Source organism: Psittacula echo (genome assembly GCF_963264785.1).
Source record: "Psittacula echo genome assembly, chromosome: 1".
NCBI lineage: Eukaryota > Metazoa > Chordata > Aves > Psittaciformes > Psittacidae > Psittacula > Psittacula echo.
The window spans coordinates 60,406,045-60,428,984 of NC_137735.1; the positions used below are offsets into that span (position 1 = coordinate 60,406,045).

General features: G+C 42.5%; 1 protein-coding gene across 17 annotated transcripts in view; it reads right to left on the bottom strand.

Annotated features, from left to right (window-relative positions):
- Nucleotides 1–7,588: 7,588 nt before the first annotated feature.
- ADGRL3 (adhesion G protein-coupled receptor L3) overlaps nt 7,589–22,940 on the bottom strand; it is a gene marked incomplete at its 3' end in the record, with an annotated part of 327,501 nt that continues 312,149 nt past the window's right edge. For 10 of the 17 annotated variants that reach the window (XM_080613903.1, XM_080613905.1, XM_080613916.1 and 7 more), the window contains one exon: nt 7,589–8,394. In XM_080613903.1, the coding sequence (XP_080470029.1) occupies nt 7,589–8,394 (806 nt within the window). Of the gene's footprint in view, nt 8,395–10,257; nt 10,310–13,764; nt 13,894–22,940 lie in introns of all 17 variants that reach the window. The other 7 variants (XM_080613910.1, XM_080613908.1, XM_080613907.1 and 4 more) reach the window with 5 other exon arrangements.

Here is a 22,940-nt window from a genome sequence, read left to right on the forward strand (position 1 = left end):
TTCCACCCTCAAAGCATAGGAAGCCTGCTCTTGCCTTGAGAAGGAAGGCTTGTACAGAGCAGGTGAATGCATTTATCAGCCAACGTCTCATCAGGAACCTCCTCCCACCCTTTTTGCTGAAGCCAGTGGTACAGATTTGCCTGGCTGTGGCCCCACATCAGCCAGTTATTTATTAAATGGTGTGAGGACTATCAGCATTGGCCACTGGTGCCCACAGCTCTCCAGATGAAGGGCAATGCTGAGCGACTCTTCGCTTCTCTGGGTTTGGCCCAGCTCAAGCAAGGAGATGCCAGAGTCAAGCTGCAACCACCAGCTTGTACCAGCTTATTTGAGCAACTGCATTCCTTGTGATCCCCCCCACCCCTTAATAATAAATAGTTAGTATAAATGACTGCAGAGTAAACAGATTTGTTTTGCTATCGCACATTATCTGAAGGGCACTTCACATCCTGAGTGCTCTGCTTTACAGCTGCCTCTATAATCACTGCAGCCCTGGGGAAGAAAACGCCTCCTTTTACATGCGCAGGTCGGGAAGAGGCAGTCATGTGCAATCTGAGGTGAACACATGCAGGCTTTTTTATAAATAATATTTCAGGGAGAGGTTAAGATAGGCGGGACACATTCAAAAAGAATTAAGAGCTGTCCTGGAGTCATTTCCTAAGCATAAATAATTTCACCCCATCTCCTACCCACCCAAAGGCCAGCAAATCTGTGTTGCTCTGCACATCAGCATAGAAAGGGCACCTTCCAGCTTGGCTATTTTGGCTGTTCTTTTTTTTTTTTGCTGAAGAGAAGGGACTTTCATCCTTCCCTTGCTGCTCATATCTTTTTCCTTTTTTTTCCCCAACCAGTGGGATGCATTTTCTCCTTTCATTTCTGCTGCTGGTACCTTGGCGGGCTGCTTTGCATTGCAGCACAAACTGCTAGCAGCTAAAAATGCCTGGGCACACAGTCTATCTTGGGTGAAAAAAACCCTCAAAAATCCCACCTATTTAACATGAAGCGCTCTTTCTGGCTGATGGGAACAGCAGCTTGAGCAATGAGGCCTTTCGTCTTTATGTTTGAATGGTTGCAACGCAAGCAAGGAGAGTGAGGTGAAAGTGACCAAAGGGCAGAGCTGAGGCACTTGCACCAAAAGCAGCTCATCTATTTAGCAGGGAGGGAGCTTCTCAAAAAAAAGGGCTGCTGAGGTCCTCGGTGGCAAACCATAAAATCTTCTTTCCTGTTTTTTTTAAGGTGAGGAAACCAGGAGCTGGCCAGAGCAGGCATCTGACAGCTGCAGCAAGGCTTTAGCCTGCCTCAAATTGGCCTCCCATTACAGGCTAATCCGGTAAAACCCCATGCTTTTCTCTGGCTGCCTATGGAAAGCACCTGAGAAACTGCTTTTGGCACATTTCAGCCAAAGGATGAAGACTTGCCAGAAATTAGGGGCTTATTTCCTTTTAACTTCCCCCTGCCTAAAGTCCATTTTCCCACTCCTTTTTTGCTTTTGTGCAACCAAGTGCTAAGAGATGCCTGGGGTGAGGTGCTGCTGCTTCCTGAGTGGCATACCCAGAAATCCTCCACCCAGTTTGTTGAGCACTTGCTTTTTAACATTCATCTCCCAAAAACATTTATCAGTGGATGCTACTCCAAGCTTGTGCATGCTGCAAGGTGAAGCTTTTGCTGTCCATGGGACACAAAGACTGCAGGGCTTATGCCTGTACTGAGCTGTCTTGCCATGGGGACTTGAATTAAACTGCCTGAGATGCCTCAGAGAGAAGTGGGAGAAGACATGCTGAAAACAGTTTTATTACAGACGTAATTTACCCATCGAGCATAGTGCTGCTGGAAACAACCTTTCCAAAGTTGTAACATAAGATGCAGTTGATTACAAGTGGCAGTTGGAGACATTGGGTCATCTGTACAAGTATTCCCATGCACACTATCTGAGGAGGTTGTGAGAAACTGTGTTTGTGTCTTTTAAGTTGTTGTTTGAGGTTTTAAGCAACACTGTCAAAATATCAAGCATTTGCTTTCAGCACGTAATAACTGCTCTGCATACCAGTATTTTTGGTTTTATTTATTGAGGCTTTAGCTTGGTTTTTACATCTGTACAGTGTATTTAAGGAGTAGAAAGATAAGAAAATATGTGGAGGGTGAAGAAATAAAAAGACAGCAAATAGGTTGATTGTTTTTGTTGGCATTTTGCTGGAGAAGGCTATCACCATCTGTCTGGTGCACCAAATACAATCAACAGTAAGCACCTGTAAAAAGCTATTCCAATGTGAAAAAGGAAGATTTCTGAGCCATCCTGGCTAGTCTCAGCATTAGACAGACCATCCCAACTGATCTGCGATGACATATGATCTGGTATATGATCCATGCATACCTAGGACTTCCCAAAGCCCCTGGAAGAGAAAAACTGACCCTAAACCAACGGCCTGCACCTGACAACATGACTCTTGGTGCAGAGCCAGGAGATGCTGCTGCTCTCCCGGGGATGCTCCTTCAGGTACTCTCCCATGGCCACACTGCTAATGTTCCTGCTGAGGACAGCTATGCTGCCTTCCCTGGGAGTATTAACCACCAATTTCATCTGGTTTCAGCTTTATGCTGCAGGATGCTCTCCATGCATTTACTGGAAAGCCTGCAACAACATGACATTTAATGTTAATGAGCACAAACTATTTAAACCCTAAAATATTCATTAAATAAAATTTGCATAGAGTCTAGCTGAATGCAGCAGGTAGCTAAAAATAAAGTACTTTTCCTTCTAAACATATGAAGGAAATCAGGGTGTGACAGATGACCAAGCTGGTGCTCTTAGACTTTCCTGAGATAGCTTTCTAATAAGATGAGCTATATTTTTATCCCCTTCGTCTAGCCAAGTTTATGGGGCATTACACTCTTTATAAACTAGCAAGATCAAGAGCATAGGGGTATGTGTGAGAGAGAGGCCAGGTGACTACAGAAGAAGGAAGGGGGATACAAGCAATAAGGACACACATAGAGATACACAAGAACCTTCCAGAGATCAGCGCCTCCCACTGCCACCACTGTTTCCCCCAGCCCTCTGAAGCATCTCACTGCTCATTACCTGGTGGCAGGGAGGAAGGAAAAGATTGGTTAACAACCACAGATTTCAGGGAATTAAATGTAATCAGTAGTCAGAAAGCAGCAGCACCATGATATTGCCTACACAGTGCCTCTAAAGCTGTGATGAATATCCCCCATGCCCAGCTACCCTCCAGCCTACATAGTCTTTCTTCGCATGTCTTTTCCCCTGTGGCTCTCCTTCACATGTTTTGGGGAAAACTTTACAGTCTTTTATAGCCGTTACTGTGTTTGGCTCTGGAGTCTCCAACATAAGAATGGAATGGACTGGCTGGAGGGAGTCCAAAGAAGGGCCACGAAGATAATCAGAGGGCTGGAGCAGTTCTCCTACGAAGACAGGCTGAGAGTTGGGCTTGTTCAGCCTGGAGAAGGGAAGGCTGCAGGAAGACCTTATAGCGGCTTTCCAATACGTAAAAGAGGTCTACAAGAAACCTGGAGAGGGACTTTTTACAAGGGCATGTAGTGACAAGATAGGGATAATGGCTTGAAACTGAAAGAGGACAGATTTAGATTGAGACGTTAGGAAGAACTTCTTTACTGTGAGGGTGGTGAGGCACTGGAACAGGTTGCTCAGAGAAGTTTTGGATGCACTATCTCTGGAAGTGTTGAAGGCCAGGCTGGATGAGGCTTTGAGCAACCTGATCTAGTGGAAGGTGTCCCTAAGATTCTATGGTTCTCATAGGGTAAGCACAGAAGACACCACTGTATTGCCAGTCACTTAAGAATTTTATCTATAGAGCTACTTATCAACAAACAGAAACCTTCATCATGCCCATAATTAACTATCTGACACAACAAAAGCCTGTTTTCAAGGAGGAAAAAAGTGACAAAAATAATCTTGATCTTGCTTCCTGCCTTCCCCCCCCCAACTAAATTACAGTGTTAAACCATTTTTGGCTTAATATAATTAATAATATATATTTTCCTTCTATTTTGTGATTCCACTGTTTCCAAAACTGTAAGAAGCACCAACAGTGAATCCTGTGGAGCCAGAACAGCTTGGGGACAGAAATAATCAGCTTGAAAATAAACACTGTTTTTTTGCAATCAAAGCACTAATAGGCACGTTAGGGTGGCTGAGACAAGCTCGAGCAAAAAGGGATGGAGAAGAGCAGAAAAACAACCTGTTCACTGATAAATCTGAAATACACAGAAATGCTAGGGAAGAATGACCACAGTAAAGAAAGTCAAAGATTTTTCAATAGGACACAATCATCTCAAATCATCCCAGTAAATTCACCACTAGTTTATTCTTGCATAGTTTCAGGCACTCTGGTAACTGCCATGTTGATCACTTGCCTCCCATTTTATCACAACAATGTTTGATATGGTGTCTCTCGCCCTCTGCATGAATTCAATCCTGCCATATCCTTGGAAAACTTTTTTTGGGGGGTCTAATACAGTAGAAGAGTTTTTACTTTCTCCACAATAAGAAGTACTCGTATTTCAAGCCTCAGCAGCCTCCTTTGGGCTGCTACATAGATTGGTATGGCCACATGAGACTGAACTATGCTGTGCCTGCATGCATAAGTCTACCACGCATTACCCAGCTCCATTATTGCTGGCATAGAAAATAAAATGAAATGGCAAGGCAGCATCAAGAGCAAGAGCACGACCTGGCTGGCCAGCGAACGTTTTGCTATGAAGCTAGGTGATTCCCAATCTCCTAATGGGAAATACTCCTTTCACAAAACCTAGACCTGGGAAGAGGCACAACTGTAGGATTTCTGACCAAGCTGTGATCAGTGCTTGGTCAGAAATGAAGTTGTCTTCCCAAGATGCTTTGGTCTGACTGCCTGGCTGCAGGAAGGACTCAAGTGACTCAACCAGACTCTTCTGTAGGTCACGAATACCACCAAATACCACCAACCCCTGGGTCTCATCCGCAACAAGTCCCTGCTGAGCAGAACGGAGCAGCATCTCTCCGTGTGAGGACAACCCTGGGATGGAGGTGCTCTGCTGCTACATTTATTCTCAGTACTGGGAATATCTTGTCTAAAACAGGCATCACCTGCCTCTTCCAAATGTTCTGGCTTTTGCTCAGCTTGATGGGAGTTGGATAGAGACAGTTTGGATGAAGGCAGCACCAGATCCCAAAGCCCAAGTCACGGGAGGGTTTTGTGAAAAATCACATACTGAAAAATCAGTAAAAATCATGTCCAGAAGTTATTATTTTCACTGTCAATCTTTCTAGTCTATTTTGTGGCTTTCTATATCCTGACGACGAATCCTAATTGCTCCCAAGGGATTCGAAAGGGGAAGCTAAATGAGAGTGGCAAAATGCCAGCGGGCAATCGGCAGTCATGGGATTGGGAAGTGTTATGTAGCCTAGGACAATGATGGTGCTTTGCATATGCTCGGAGCAAGAAAATAAAGAGACAGCAAACAATGACTGAGGAGGCCTAACGGGGACTTGTTTTACTCTTTGACATGCTACCAGCAGTTTTTTAATCTCAGAAAAACCAAACTTAAAAAAAATAAAAATTAAAACATTACAATGATTAAGAGGTACGACACATGAAATACTATACTCAAATAATCCGCGTGTCGTTGGCTAGTTTATACAGTAGGCACAAAACAGACCTAGAATCACCTGCAACAAGTATCCACCAGTGTTGTTCTCACCCCTAAACAAGTACCGTTAGCCTGATATTTCTAGTCAGCCGCAGCTGTGTAACCTTTGTGCTTAAATTGCTCAGCTTAGGCCTCCTTTCTTTGGCATTGCTCACCCATGCCATAAAGGAGTGGAGACTTGTACTGAAGACAGTAACGGAGAGATGAACAACAATAGCAACAAAAAAAGGAAAGATTAATCGTACAGTACATACATACAGTATCTTCTAAATCGTGATCAGTTGTTTATTGGTTGGCAAACAAGCTTCACTTTTACAACAAATATTAGTAATGAGGTCATTCAACTGTTGAGACCGTACAAAATGGATCATAAATTAAAAAAAAAAAAAAAGAAAAAAGAAAAAAAGAAAAAAATAATTATTCATACTCCGTGCTGCTAATTTACCTCCAGAAAGCCTATGTTAATTAAAAATCCTGTCAAATAAATAAATTTCCTGTTAGGAAAAATAATGAACAGAAGACTTTTTTTTTTAATCACTGCAAAGTACTTTTTAGCTCACTACACATCAATCAATTTTCTTAACCACTGCAGTACAAGTGCCTAAACCGGGGACCAGATTGAGCCGTGAAGGCTCTTTGCTCCTCCAGGGAAATGGCCATCTCCTGTGGAAGCCCTGCTATGATTATAAAATGAACCTCTCAGCTCCTGGATGCGACCCTATGGCCTGGCTGAGGGGCTGCTTGCCAAAGACGCTTCGCAGGATTATTGTCACGATCAGTTGTGCACTGTCAATGGGGAAGTTTGCCCTGGTCTAGTCTGCCAAAAGGTCTGCCAGCAATATGCCCGCTGTAGAAAGTTATACAGCAAGGAAATAAAAAGACTGCCTTGGCTGAAAAGAAATGGTGATGGTGTTACTAAAAATAGTCCTTAGAAAGTGATGTTTGGAGATTTTTTTTTTCCCAGTGATTTTTTTTTTTTTTTTTACTGGGATGGGGACAGGATGAAGGTGAGGAACAGTGGAAGAGGCAAAACAAAACTGAAAAAAAGGCGGACTTATGAAAAACCTTGCTCCTACTGGTAGACAAACTTACAAGACCAGCACAACAGAAAAAAGTTATTTTTTTTTTTTTCCACTACATTAACAGGGACGCAAGTTCTGGAGGAACAGAAAGCAGACTATATGTGCAATGCTAGTATCTGTACATTACATAGAAATTGTTCTCTTCTCTTTATCTGCCATTAGTTTTTATCATCCGTTAATACAGAAAAACATAAAATATGCCTTTAGCACAGAATTCTAGGATTCCCTTCCATCTCATTAAATTTGTTTTTGTTTTGTTTGCTCCCACAGCAAAGGGCGCTGCGGTGAAACCAAGTTGTGAGTGACCAAAACCCATGAGGTGATCTGGATTGGTAAGAAAGAGTTTTGCTAGCTTGTTTTTGTGCAGCGCTCCCACCTAGATGCGTCATCGCTACTAGTTTTAAATGCACATTTTTGGCCTTTTATTTTTTCTTTACTTTTTTTTTTGTTTGTTTGTTTTTGCCTTTTTTATTTTTTTCCTCTTAAATCAGGTCCTTGGTATTAAGAGCAACACAGCATCAAGGATTGTTTAAACAAACACGGCATAACTTGAGAAGGCCACGAAGTGTGCCGTTATCTATCTCTTTCATTAACATAATGAAGTCTATCTGGAGGGAAGGAGGATGGGGGGAGAAGAAAGGGTGGGGCAGCAGTTACTGTCCTCTCCGGGCCGGCCTAAAAATTCCAGTAAAAAAAGTCCAAGAGTTTCCTTTCGAACAGCATGAAGATTTAGGAGTACACACAATATTACCACTGTTTGGATTCACTCAGAACAGTAAACCGAGCATTACGGAGGGGCTTTTTGTTGTCTCTTTGCTTAATTTTTGCTGAATCTTCTATAGACTAGTGACCAAGTGAGCAGGTCCTTTTGCATTGCCGTCCGGGGGGGTTCCCTCTTTGTTTGGCGGGACTATAAAACCGTCGCTGCTGCCTCGACCTAGCTGGTAGTAAGTGTGTAGCTGATGGACGTGATTCCTGGAGCCGAGGTTGGGCATACTTTTGTAGTAAACATCATCAGCATCGCTGCCACTGCTTTTGGCTGGTGGGGGATCGGTCTGGGTGCTGGCGGTGACACTTTCCGTCATGGGCATGCCGGCCAGCGCGGGCATACTGGTATAGAGAGAATCCCTGTTGGGTGACTGGAGGTCGTCCGTGTGCTCGTTGGTCAGCAAGGGGAAAAAACTCTCACTGTTGTCTTGCGGGATGCACCGCCGGCTGTAGAGGTGTGGCTGGTGGTTATCCGCAGAGTACACCCGAGGGGGCAGCAGTGGGGCATCCGACTCCTCATGGATGAGCTCCAGGCCCAGGCTCTCCTCATGGGTGAAGGAGGTGGCGTCGTCCAGCACGATGGCATCATCCTCACTCCCGCCGCCCACGCTGTTGACGAGTTTGTTCATCAGGTTGCGGCTCTGCTCGCTGGAGCGCTCATGGTTGTTCAGGTAGGAAGGGATGTAGTTGGAGGTGAGTTCCTTCAGGATCTTTTTCTCGAGGGCGTTCTCGGTGTGGTTGTACCCGCGGTCAAGGATTTGCACGCAGTTGGTGAGGTACTCGCCGCTGGCGATGCTGTAGCTGTTGCTGTGATTACCATTCAGTGGTAGAGTATCCGTGACACTTGTATCCCTGGCATTGTTCAGAAGCCCCTCTGAAAAACATTACACAAGAGAGGGTGACTTGTACAAACAGGACACTCACGCGGGATGTGCACACTCAAACCCCCTTCCTAGGCTGCCATGGCTGCAGGGGCTCGGCAGCAAGAAGAGCGTTGCAGCCAAAATAGTAGGGCACAGCTCCAACTAACCGGATTAAGGTCTTCCCACCGAGAAAATGGAAAGAGCTGTCAAGTGTGTGACTTGGTGTGGCAACAGGCAGCAGGAATGAATTGCCTGTCCTGGCCAGTACCGCCTACGGCTCTTGCGCTTTGCTCTGTGTATTCCTGAGGGAGCTGAGGAATAGGTGACCCTGAACTGGTCTAAATCACCCTTGCTGGGCAGGCTGCCAGAAGAAAGGCATAAGGCCTGAATAGTGGGATTCAGAGATGAGCAAAGTGGTGGCACAAAGTGCTTCCTGGCCCAAGCTTTTCTGGAACAAGGCTAAATGCCCTACCTCTCCTGCAACAACGGCATGGCCAAAATTATTTTTCCACACTGGCTGGGTGGGGATTTTATAATGCAATCATCTATGGTGGAGGCAGCTGCTGTGGGGTCCTGCAAAAACTTTTCAAATAGCTCTCATTTGACTTGCAAAGCAGTGGAATGTACAGGAAGTACCATCACTGCCACAGTGCAGTGGTCTTGGGGGAGCCTGCGAGGAGTAACAGGGTCTTAGGGTGTCCTCCAACTAAATGCCTATCACATCTCCATAGGTGTCTCAACACTGTCAACATAAGGCTGTAGCTTGGCTCTTTCCCAACACACTATAGGACATGGTGGGGAAGCACTCTGAGAGCAATGCAGCATGAGTGGACAAGGGAGAACAAAATCAGGACCAGCAGTTAAGCCACCATGCTTTCTTTTTTGGGATTATTGGCCTCTTTGGAAGGAGTACAGGAGTGGGGATTCATGAAATAATATATCGACCTTTCAGCTAAAGGTTTTGGGCATTGCCAAAAAATGGCAAGCAACTCCCAGCAAGCTGTGATGGATTAGAGGAGCCATCAGCTGACAATTTCAGATGAACAGTTGCTCATACTATGCTTGGTACATGGCATGTGTACCTTCTGAAAATACAGGATTCGGTCTATATCTGCGATGGATTAGTTGTTGCATGTCAAGGGCTGGAAAGTGCTGCTGCAGGCTTTCTTCTTGCTTTTGAGTGAAATGCCCTGAATGTGTCTGTCACCTTTTAAGTTTCTGAAGCTTAGAGGGTGCTGCCATATCTTGAGTTTTCCAGCAAATGAGGGAGCTATGCCAAAAAATAAACTAGCCATCACAGACATAGAGCAAAGCCGCTGATTTTCACGGTGGAAACTCTCCAACTGTGTCACAATGCTTGAAGAAAAATGAAAAGTGTGCACTTGGGGGGGAACTGTAGGTAATGGGTGATGAGTACAATAGCATCTGTCTGATGGTCATGTTAAGTAACATATGCATTGAGGTGCTGAGTGCTGTGCTTCTGCTGCCAATGCATAGATCTGGGGATTGGTGGAGAAATAAAATGGAGGCATCACAGGTAAGAACAGAGTGGGGTCCACAATGAAACACACCATATAAAAATGCCATGACCTTGCAAATAAAAATGTGAAGTGTAAAAAAAAGCATACACACAATTATATGAGAAACTACACTGGGTAAACTATACCATAAAAATGAGAAATAAACAAAGAAAGCATCATCTAATCTCATATATATATGTACACATACATATATATACACATACATACACACACATACACGTATATATACATATGTATATTCATATTCTTTTGATTTCAAAACTGAGATGAATTTCCTTTATTAGCTACATCATCTATATGTGATGCAATAAAAGTGAACTAAAAAAAAATTACATTTGATATGCAATGTTTAGCTTTACTCCCATACTTGTCTCTCTGTAGGGCTCTAAACGACAGCATGAAGAAAAGGAAAGAAAAAACAACAAGTAAGCTTACAGCGACAGTAGGAGAAACATGAGTAAAAAGCAAATTGATGATGTGCAGAAAAAAGAGTTAACAGAAATAATTTCCACTTCCCAGAATACATGAATTTGTTACATGGTTTATTTCAGGTAAAAAATTTTGACATTTTAGACAGAAAATTATTTTACGCGCAATATTCAATAGACTACATTTTTATTAAAAAAAAAAAATCACATTTAAAACGTTTTCCAATGCCATTATAAAACATTCATTGTGCAACACAAATCAAGAAATAATGCCTGGAAATTTAACAAAAGTCTAAAGCTGGTAACGGTCATGCTTGAAAAGACAGGCACTGTCAACATCACTTCCAAAGTCTCAAAATGAATGGTTTTACTTACTGTTAGTTATAATAACCCCTGGAATTTGAAAACTAAATCCTTTTCCTTACTAAAAATGTTTTGCCGTCCATCCTTTACAACAGTGCTTTGTAAGAGTATGACTTTGCTCATCACAGGGCTGCTGGCATTTTATAGACTTTGACAAGTCTGCTTTTTTTTTAATTGAACACATGGCAAACTACATAGACTTTGCAGAAAAAAAAGTAAGAGGAACAATAGTTTGAATAATGGCATTGCTAAATGAAGATATTGAGAAGAAAAGGTTAAAACATGAAGAGCCAGAGATGAAGATGAAGAGCCAGTGAAAACTCTTAGCTTCCCACTTTGCAACGATCTGTGGCATGTTGGAGCTTAAGCAGAGCTCTCTAACAGGATTGACACTTTCTCTTAAAATTAAATCTCATGAAAGCAGTTAGGCCGTTTCAAGAAACTCCTGTGTTTGAGAGACCAAGCCAGCGGACATCCATCAGCTGCCAACAGCAGTGAGTGTTTGGCATGTTCTGCAGAGTGTCAGACTCCTCACCTACCATTGCCTCCAACCTCTACACTCTGTGTCTATCGAGGAATCCCTTTTGCCACTGGAAAATGGGACTTCGGCCTTTTAAGGTCTGATTCCCTGTGTCTTCCCAAGGTTTATTCTTAGGGCTCCTGCTCCACAGGCAGCTTTGGCTTGAGCAGAAGGTATCTTAAAACACGTAATTGGGGAGGGGGGAAAGGAAGCGCTGGATCAGATCAGGCCCCAGATTTCTTATAGCGTCCTGTCTTTGTCAGTGGCCATCACCGGAACTGGTAGATGCAGGTGCAAAAATAATCATAGTCTTAGTGATGTGGAAATGAGTTAGTTGGATGATGTTAGCTAGCAATGCCCTCACCGCATGCTGATACCAGCCAAGGCATACCCAGAGGTGGTGACAGCATCTACTTTTACAATGCACTATCATTGCTTTAGCATGCCTGCTGGTGGAGCATCCTTAAATCCCGAAGAACTTCTGTGAGGCCATTAGGGCCTGGCTCGTTTTGCTAACCTTCATTTCTGCTTCGGGATTTCCTCTGTCCAGTGTTAGTAGTTGTCCAGGGACAGTAACCAGTTTGTAATGCAAAAGCTATACCAGTTCTGTGGTAATTATTTAGCTTACAGCCTCCTAAAAAGAATGTGTTGGGTTCTGCTCCCTCTTAAGTCAATGGAAAAGCTCCAAAGGATCAGTCAATGGGATCAACTGGTCCCACTCTCTTTCTTCATCTCCTAAGGATGAAGCCTGGGTAGGTTTCTTGGCTGTGTTTCACTGAATAGCACTTGCAAAATAATTACACTATATTGTGGAATAAAATGTTGTTAGCTCAGGTAACTGTACCAGAATCTATCCTTAAAAATTAGAAGAACACAAGATTATTAAAATGCACATTAAACATTTTTGTCACATTTCCACCCAAATCACATGGGTTTGGTTGAGGCACCCATACCTGAAAATCAGGACTTCTCTTGAGACTAAATTCTGACCCAGCATTACCTGTTGCCACCTGATTTAAAAGTCCCCCAAACCTCAATGTTATCATGCAAGAAACTATACAGAACATCAAAGCTTATTTCAACATCTGCAGTACACTGAAGTTCTTAAAATTCAGAGTGTTTCATGTTTAACAGTAGCCCTTTTTAAAAAAGTGTTCTTGGAAGCAAATTTATTGCACAAAGTTACCATAGCTTAGGAAATTAATGAACAGTAAAAAGGTCAAACACGTCCTTTCCTTGTGCTTTGAATGAAAATACCCAGGTGATACAGTTCAATATCTATTTCTACTGTAAACAATATGCTGCCTTAAAATACAAAGGGTGTTTTCCTGCTTGCGTTGTAACCATCATTATTTTCCCTTCCTTTGAGATCCTTTACTTGAAAGGGATGCCTTCACTGGGAGCAGACAGTTGGCAGAGTATTGACATACTTGCACTTGAAAGCAGTGTGACTCTGTAACAATTCAGCCACCTTGCAAGTAAGCCAAAAAAAACTTTTAGTAATCCCATGGAAGTGGCAGAGCAAGATGGAGCCACCAAGAAATGGGAGCTGGCAGAGCTCCACACTCCCCAGCTCCTCCTCAGGTCCTGCTTAAATGCATCTGCCTCTCCTTCACAGAAGCATTAGGACATCAGCTTACAAACATGGTCCCTTCCCACAGCCTGAGCAGAGACAAACATGTAGGTGACAAGAGTCTAATTTCTACAGCAGAAACCTTCATTAGCTACAACTGACTCTATCTGTTTATTTTCCATTGCTGAAAGGAGGATATGCAAGAGCTTTTAGTTTCCCTATGCCTCTTCTACTCTCTTCTTTTTTTTCTTTCTAGTAGCACATATAAAATGTATTAATGCAAACGGCAAAACATTTCTTACAATATCTAAGCTCTGCTCTTTGGAGGTGACCAATGTTTCTCACTTCAGTTATTATTTTTCTTAGAGATCAAGGGCAGTTTTGCTTTATTTTGCTTTTTTTTTTTTTTTCCTGTACAAGCCAGCGTGCAGCTGACCACATTTCTTTATGCCATTTCAAATGCAAGTAGCTTTGGTGGCAAAGGCCATTTTAGCTTCACTTACCTTCGAAGGTGTTCCTGTTTCTGAAATGAATGGTTTAACAGGGAAATGTGCTGATAACAAAGAGTGGAATGGATACATCCAACAAAATACATACACAAGACCAAAACAACACAAAAGAGAGGAGACTGAGGGGAAAAAAAAAAAGACCAAAATCAAAACCACTATGAATTCTTTGAGTAGAACTGACGAGGGTCTCTCAAAGTGAATTTGATTGCTCATGGAAAAAAAGCCTCCAAAATACGGAAAGATGCACTGAAATGAAAGGAAGGAGAGGGGATCTTTTTTTGTGCCTAGTTCCATAAAAAAAAAAAACAACCAGTGTGTGTGCATGGGAAGGAGGAAAAAAAAAAAAAAAAAAAAAACGAGGGAAGAAAAAAAAGAAAGAAATGGGCCAAAATAAGCCACAGAAAATGGAATTCTCACTAGAAAAATTAGAGAGAAACTCCAGCACACCTTGTGTGTTGTACATGCTGACAGAAGGGTTGTTATAGACCGCCGTTTCCCCGAGCAATGTATTATAAGGGTTGTTAGTGCCATGAGGACGAAGCAGAGCATTGGTTATAAGATGATTAGCCATGGCTCCTGGAGCAGCCCAATAGAAAGACAGAGAAAAAAAACAAAACAAAACAACAAAAAAGGTCAATCAGGCAAATGTGGTATTAAAAAAAAGGGAAAAAGAACATTCAGAATGACAACAGTTGAAATAGTCCTGATTACAAGCAGCCAGCTAATTAGACTTGGAAAACTGTATGCCACTAAAGCAGAACAGATGTTACTGACAATGCACAAATCCAAACCAATGCAAAAGAAAATGTATTAGAAAGCAGATAAGCTACATTTATGGTGGTTCCTCAGTCGCCTGGAGTTTAAGCAAGGCTATGCTCACATGCTTGCTACAAAAAAAGAAAGTAAGATGGCAGCCTACACAATGTGGGGGCAAAAACTCTCTGCAAAGTGCCAGATGAATGAAAAAAAATAATGACTAACAGAAACCAGCACATTCAACTCCCACTGTTGGCTAGGATAACTTCTACTGGTCCTTTGTAACACATCTACAGTCAAAAAGCAGAATTAAAAAGAAAAGATGGAGAATGCAGCCCCTCCAAAGGCTCTTGGCACTTATCAGAGGGAGCTTATTTTCATGTTTAAGAAGACAAGTTTCACTTCAACTACTGCTCAGGTACCGCCACCAAGCAGATCCACAAACACTCAAATCCATCCTTGAAGGCAAGAGCACCACAGCCCTATCAGGCATTTCAAATAGGAGCAAGAGCAGCCACACACGTTTCAAGACTCTCCATTTCCGTGTAATCATCCTGTTTCCCCACTCCTCAACCTCTCTGCTGTCATTTCCAAGCACTCAGCCAGCAGTTGTCCTCTTGTTTCAGTTTATCCCTTGGAGCTGCAGCCTTTGGACTTGTGTTTTTCAGGACCATCACAGCTTGGCAGGTGGCTGCCAAGACCTACCTTGATTCCCATTGCAAGCATCAACCCATGAAGGAAAGCCTTCTCCCCACCTTTTAGATGACCCATTAAGCCTTTGCTCCTAATCTCCTCTGGGATCCAAAGAGACGACCGAATCAAAAACGGTCCCGAAGACCATTCCCACTATCATTGGTAGAGACCTAGAGCAGCAATACTTAAGGGCACACCATGGCTTTTACCTCCAGTGCTAAATTGTTAAGACAAAAACTTTCCACCAGGAAAGTAAGTCTAATCAGGGCAACTAGAGATAGCCAGGACAGGGCTGTCAGAGGGCTCCTGATACCTGGCTGTCACCAACGCCTGATATCCTCAGCTCAAACAACCAAAAAGCCAGTCCCGATATGCAGCAATCCTGGCAGGGATGCCTTCATCAATGGCTGCGGCATGGAGACCCTATTTTCCTCTTTTAGTGGTAGAGGTGGCCCTGTGGAATGGCAAAGTCAGTCTTTCCAAGGCATGTGGGTGTCTGGGTACAATCTCTTCTCTGCAACTCATTACCTGATTTTTCTTCCTTTTTCTTTTTTTTCTTTTTTTTGTTTGCTTTGAATGGAGTTGCTGAGGATATATAAGCCCCAAGGGTCTCTGGCTGGTACAAATCCCCCTTAGTGACAAGCTCTCTGAAAGCTCACACCTACTAATTATTTTTAAAAAACAACCAAAATCTGGCCAAACCTAAGGCTAGATGGAGGCCTCTGGAGCTGCCTCCCGTGGTGCTTGAATTTTGGCCTGGTTCCATTTCCTGGGATGGTGTTTCTCCATGTCTGTGCAGGTAGAGGAAAACTGCTCTCCTGCCTCTCCCTCATCCTCCCCCAGCCTTTCTCAGCCCCAGGCATACGGCCTTACTGGATCACTTAATCAGGCTTTTGAGCATAGGACAAAATAGAAGGCAGCGCTGTATGGGGGCTGCATGCCAGGGAGGCTCCTCAACACATGCAGCTGGGAAAAAAAGACTTGTTTTCTCTCACCTGATATTTTTGTTTATGCTGATGGAAAGCAAGATGAGCTGCTGTGTTTGGAAATAAGGAAACAAAGCTGTCTCCTGTAAGAAAACATTATATGAATGCTTAACTAGGCAAACTTGAATTTAACTAATAGGTTTTAATCAAGCCAGGATATAAAAGATTCAAAAAGGGATTCATTTTTATTCAGGTAACAGGAATGTCCAGAGTGAATGCCAGCCATAAATTCAGAAGTGATATAATCCTCCCATTTGAGATTTAACCCAATTTCCAACTAAGTCCCCTTGAGATTTAATACAGAGAAGAATATATTTGCCCACATGGTCCTGAATGCCTTAGCTTGAGGCATCTTTAAATGGCAACTGCCAGAAAGAGCATCTCACTCAATATATCCCTGGTCTGACCTTGTATAGTGATTCCTAGCAGGCAGGAACAAGCTGGTTCTACCACAGCTGGGCAGGTTGAGCTGCTTCACATAGGGGATGCTTTCACAGCAAGACAAGAGAGGAGAAAGGACCAATCTGTGTCAGCACTTAATGCTTTGCTTGCCTATGTTCAACAGGGCGATGGGCTCTGAAGCGAGCTAAATTCGCACAAACCTGGCTCTTTCTGGCTGTTAGAAACTAAACTGTTTCTGACAACTTTTTTTACAGATATATGATCCTGACTATAAACTTGGAAAAAAGTTGAAAATACAGAATAAGTCATTTTTTGCTCTCTCAGGTGTGTAAAAGAGGAGGATTGGTAGAACAAAACAGTCACTCATTCCTATACGCAGCTACTAAGCAAAAGAGCTGCATCTTCTGCCGCCTCCTCTCTGGATTACTGAGGGTGTTAAAATTTTTAAATTTACTTATCAAAATACCACTTTTGATGGTAGTGCTGAGTAATTCTCCTGATGCAAACCCAAACCAAACCCACAGCTAACATATTCAGCTATCTTTCAATACTTTCAGAAACCAAACAGGGCCCTAAGCGCTCTGCAGCACATTCCCATCATGGTGGGCTGGCCATGGCTAACTTCACATTCTCTGCAGGTCACAGAACTATTACCTTTAGCATCTTAAAAACAAAAGGATATGTACCTTGTTTTCATTAATTTGGGTCCTTGTTTCTCCCTAACTGCTTTGGAGCTGCAACATTCCCAGTCTCAAAGGATGCTGAGAGAGGACTGCATTCATGCTCCAAGAAGCCTACAGTTAAAGCTTTAGATAAAACACACCAAACAAATCCCCATTATTGGGTTTCTCGGGAGGGAGAAAGAATACCAGCCATCCACTTAAGAATTATTTTGCCTTTTTCATAATATTTTATCATTGCTATAGCAACCAACAGGACTATTAGAATGAGCAGATTAGGTCTGCAGACGAGGCATAAGCAGAAGGAGCAGGTAGACTACCAAACTATGACCCTGTTTACATGAAATGGCCTTGGTAATAAACAGTCAACAAAAACCCAGTAAAGTAAGCATGGGATCAAAGCAGCACGCTTTCCCAAAATACTACAAGAGAAAGAAGAGAGGCTTATTCTGCAGCCCCACATGTGGGTGTCAGCAAAGGCTGGATGCCTGGGTTCTGAATCCAAGGGTCAACATGTATCTGGGGACCCGAAAAGCAAAAAGAGCAGCACTGCATGTGCCCATTAACTACCCTGAATCTCCTCCCCAGCAGAGTGCTCTCAAGATGTGACCCTTCGCAGCTGTCTGGCTCAGTGTTGGTGATGTGTCTAATATCCTCAGCAAGCAGCAGTTGTTCATCACTTATTTTTATTTATTCACTTATGGCTGGATCCTTGGCTCTCAGCATCAGTGGTGAGACACAGATTTCTCCCAGCAAATCCCACAGCCCTGGGGTATCCTTGATTCCCTACATTTCAGCAATAACACTCCCAACACAAATCCTTCCTTTTCCATCTCCTGAAGCATCTGAGCCCAGCACACAGCCACTACTCTTTATTTGCTTTAGTTAGGGTGAATGCCTTCAATTTGGCTGTTTTGAAACACCTTCAGTTCTGCTGGTTGAAGACACCTTACTGACAGCAAATGCCCTCCATTTCTACATCCCTATCACGCTGTGTACATGTGGGAACATGAATTTGGGGCTGGAAAAAAAATGAGGCTTCAGACCTACAGGTTGACCTGGGCATCTTCTTGTTCTGCATGATGAGATCATCACAACTAGCAAACATTTAAGAGCAGAAATCATAGTTCTGAAAAAATATTCCCTACAAGCACATCAGTATAATTACAGTCCCAGGTCCCCTTGTTTCCACTGGTATTTAACCAAAGATTAAAGTTCACTGCAAGACACGATACCCAAAATGACATTCAAATTTAGGTTTCTGGCAAAGTCAGTGCTCAGTTCAGGGTTTCCTAATGCGGGATTTTCTCAAGTGAAGGATTTACAGACTGTGATAATAAGAAGAAAGGAACGATGTTTTAACAGAAGGCAAGTATTAGCTGAGTAACATGCAGATAATCCTGTCCCTTTCACAGCACAGGGAATCCTTGTGATCCAGTTACCAAAGATCTGTCTTTTATGACCAGGTTTAAAAGGCTATGAGAAGCACCTCATCCTCAGGATGCATAGGATCTCAGGGGAAGATCTGGAGAGTTGCACTTTTGACTTGCAAACTGAGAAAATCTGACAGGGAAACCAACAAGGGCAAAGAAAACACAAATCCTACATTTTTTTACCATTACTGTAAGCAGACAGAGAAGATTCAGATAACTAGTTAGCTGCTTTGTGTGTCTATGAAAGTAGGCATCATTTTAATGACAGCATGCAACCAAATGGTACCTTTTTCTTCTCTTTCTAAGACAGAAATTTATGTCCTTGATGCATGACAACACTGAACATAGAAATAATTTTTGGAAGAATTTGCTGTTATGACTGTAAGGGAAAACTGAACATTGTTAAACAAAAGTGTGATTTATCCAGTCACTGAAAGCAAAGGATAAAAACGATGACGACAAGCACATGTTGCCAGACCCTGGACTACATCATTCAGGAAAAAAATTCAATTAATCTTCTGTGGGCAGCTGGCTGACAAAGCCACACAAAGGCATTTAGGTTAACTTGAATCATCTGCATGGTCTACCGAACAGGGTGGGAAATGGATCCAACTGCTCCTCCAGACCTTCTGAAAAATGATGTCATTTAGTCTGGCTCTACCAGGCTGAAATGGCTTGAGCAGCGCTCCTTTAGCTGGCATCATTTGTCTACATAGGTAATAACATCCTTGCATATCTTCTTCTTTGGCTTTAGCTCTTTGCAATTGCATGCCAAAATTAGCTCTATCCTGCTACATGCATTTTAGCAAAGTGGAAACTCACTAAGGATGAGGAGATTTGCCCTATTTCCCAGCAGATGTGCTAGATGTACAGTTTTGCTGAGAAAAGGGACCAAACCAGTTAACAAATTACATTGGATGGACTAGTGAATCAGCTGAATGTTTTAAAAATGTCCACACAAAACCCGGTATTTTCTAACTGAAATGTTTTCACTTTTTGTTCCAAAAGAGCAGTTTGCATGAAGCTGAGTTTGGCCTTTTCATATGATGTCATCTTTTCACTAGAGTAGAAATAAAAATAAATCACTTAGAAAAAGCACATCTGAGTTGCAACAAAATGTTTTATTGCCTCTGACCCAGCAGTCCCAAAATGTAGGGCTTTTTTGCCTTTTTTTTTTTTTTTTTTTGTTTGCTTTCAGAAGAAACAAACAACACCAAAAGCATGTACTGGTGTGTTTTCAGTCAACCTTCATCTATGTATCTTCTCCCCATTTTGCCAAGCATGCAGCTCTCTTCTCACAGGAATAGGGCACAGTGCTGTACTCCTTCCTGTTCTTCTTCCTGAATCACCCAACTTATCTTGCTGTTCACAGCCATTATCAATCAAGTCCTTCAGTTTCTCACGCTTCATATACTTGGATTCAGACCACCCTGCAGAGACAAGCTACAGCCAGAGAGAACATGGACCATTCCCTAAAGGGATCAAGGAGTACAGTTTAGCTCAGACACCAGTGGTACGGTTACTGATGAATCCCCTCTTAAGCGTCCATTAAAAAAACTCCACAACACATGCTGCCTTACTCTAACAAATAACTCATCTGAGCTCAAATGTTACTGGAGTAGCCTCTCTGCCCTTGTTTCAGTTTGCAAATTCTGTCTGGTTCTGTGTGTCACTTAGCATTAGCTTACTTATTCCATTTTACTCCCAAGGAAAGAAAATACATTCAAAGTAGGTTTGTAGGAGTCGAAGCTCTAGTGTTCTTTGTGATTTTCCTTACCAGCATTCAGCAGTGTCCTTTTCTGTGTTACAGGCAGAGCTTTCGAGTATTTAAGGAATTCTGGTCTTCCATGCTCACTTGCAATTCATTTCAACAATGAATGCAATTATGAAAAGTGAAATCACACACATTTGCTGGAGGACAACAGGTATTTTCAGATCTTTTCCTAGTTCCCTCCAACAAATGCTCTGACGTTTAGATTTATTGAGCTGTGTTCCTGTAATAGCCAACAGGATTCAGTTAATAAACTTCAATAAACCTCCCTATTAAATTTCTCTCAAATAGGTTTGTTGTCACTTGCAGCATCTAATCTATTCATTGAGAAGCTATTAATACTGACTTCAGTGAAATGGAGTTTCAGCAAATGAGGTTGTTAAGCTCTGGGCTATCTTCTGCCAAATGAAATATCCCATGCTTTCATGCAGAGACAGGGGAGGGAAAGAATTTCTTTGCCCCTTTTTTCCTTCCTTTCTTCTGCAATGATTTCAGATGACAAACCTCTCTGGATTACAATTTAAAAACTATGTTCAAAACACACAGCTAGTCTACACCAATTTATAAATATTTGCCTACTCACTGATTCCTTCTCAACTGCCTGGAGCAGAAACACTGTCCCAGGATGTGATATTTCTTTTTAACAACACTAACCCCTTCCAAGGGTTTACATGTCACTGTACCTTGACTACACAAACATGCATTATCCCTAATTTTTCCTGCTTATGCTTATTTCTCATTAGATCTTTTATCCAAGATGTGGAGAGCCCTGCCTGTGGTAGAAATCAGACCATACTTATAGGAATCTATAGAAGCAGCCATGCTTTCTTTCTTCCTCCTTCACAGTCATCATATTACAATTGCTCTGCAGCAATACTCTGCTGAATCTAATACTCCCCAAAGCCCTCTCTGATTTCAGAAATTGCCTTGCCCTTACTTTTCTTCTTTAAATCTGATCCACCTAATGACTGAACTTCCAATTATATGGCTGTCAATCCTAAAATCAAAGCCAGTTCATAAGATCTCCCAAAGGAAGAATGTCACGTCACTCACTGAAATCACTGCAACAAATCTCAGCTAACTTCAGTTCTAGTCTGCAGAGAGGCAAAATAAACTAGAAGACAATCGACAATGGGATTCATTTTGCACGTAGGCAGAAATAGGAACTAAATTCCCTAAGTTTTGATCCTCAATGCAGAAAATCATAATTTTCCTGGCATCAAATGTATGGTTGATTTAAGGAAAAAAAAAAAAAAAAAAAAAGGAAAAAGAAAGAAAAAAGGCTGCTGAGTTTCCCTTACAAACAGAAAATACTCTGCTGTCATCTACCTGAAATTTCTACTTCGCATGTGATTAACAGGATGTGTCATTTTGAGGCCAGATGCTGATATTTAGCCAAACCAACTGCTGCTTAAGATGGTTGCAGAGATTCATGGCTTGCAAGCAGCGATCCCTTGCAGCTGATTCGGTGCAATTGCATGTGGACTATTCCCTCCAAGTATGCCCTTGATCTGGACAAGCGATCCCAGGCAGGGGTATCCATAGGGTTAGGGGAGGATATGTGTAGTCTGAAGCAGGTTACAAGAGGGAACAGAAGAAGCAGAAGGGCTTGGTGGACGAATTCAAAGAGCTTCATCAGGAAAATGCCAGTGGTGGTGAAATGGGGAGTTAAAGGAACAACCACCTACATTTGATAAAGTGGAAATTCCAAAGTTCTGATATAAATTGTCCACACTACTTCTTCTGCAGGCTCTCCCTGGTGTTGTGAGCACTGCTACAAGCATCCGTGGTGCTGGGACAGCAAGCAGTCTTGAACACCGATCTCCCTGGTGAAGAGCAGAAGCCACAGTGCTCAAGAAACTGTGACTGAACGAGATGCTAGAAAACAGCCTGCACGCTAGCTCTGGATGATGCCACACAGATGCTGCCAGGAACTCTCACCCTGCTTTTTGACCACTGATTTCCACCAAACATATAGGAGGCACTTACACACCTCTAAAAACCATTATTGTCCTCTCAAGAGGCAGCCTGGACTGAAATGGAATAGAAACCAAACTTCTAAATGTACTCCAGAGACAGGAGGAAATTGGCATTGGTAGCAAGAACAGTGTTAAGCATCAACACCTCTCAGTAGTCTTCAAAAAGTATAGGTTCTGGGGGAAAGCGATGTCTTAGATTTAGATCATAGATTTAAATCAATGATGATGAAGAAATGAGATTTGTACGTCGGCAGATGATGGTCTCTGAATGTCCACAGGCTGCTGCCCCTTAAATTGCCACCTCGGTTCAACTTTGAAAAGTCCTCTGCATTTATTGCCCAAAAACCCCTTTTTCTGAAAATAGAACACAAAGCATTTACAGCATCTCCAGGAGGAGCTCAGATTTAAACAGACACACCTCTTGCTCCACACCACATCTGCAGTCTCACAGTGATGGTACCTACAAGAGCAAAGAGTCTGAAGGAGACAGACAACTGCAGGCACCTTGGAGTATGTTGCACTAACCCTGTGTAGTACCAAACCCAGTACCACAGCAGAAACAAGAATATAAGGAAAAAAAAAGTGATCTGGCAAACTTGAAAACCTGTTTAAAAATGTCAGTGGTCATCACTAACTCCGTCTGCCTACTTGTACGTTCACACAGCCAAAACTTGCAAAGCTGAAATAGAAAAATCCTCACACCATAAAACCATCTCTGAAAGACATGACACGAAAACTGACTGACATCACAAGAGAAACTAGGGCACTGTTTGCTGCAACTATAAAACCAAAACAAATGGAAGGAAAACAGAGAAAATATTTACTATTCAATATCTTTAAACCACAAGAGCCATAGGTGTTACTCAAAGCTGGTAAGAAGTGTTTAGACAGATTGTTTGTGATAGATCAGTTGATGGCGCCCT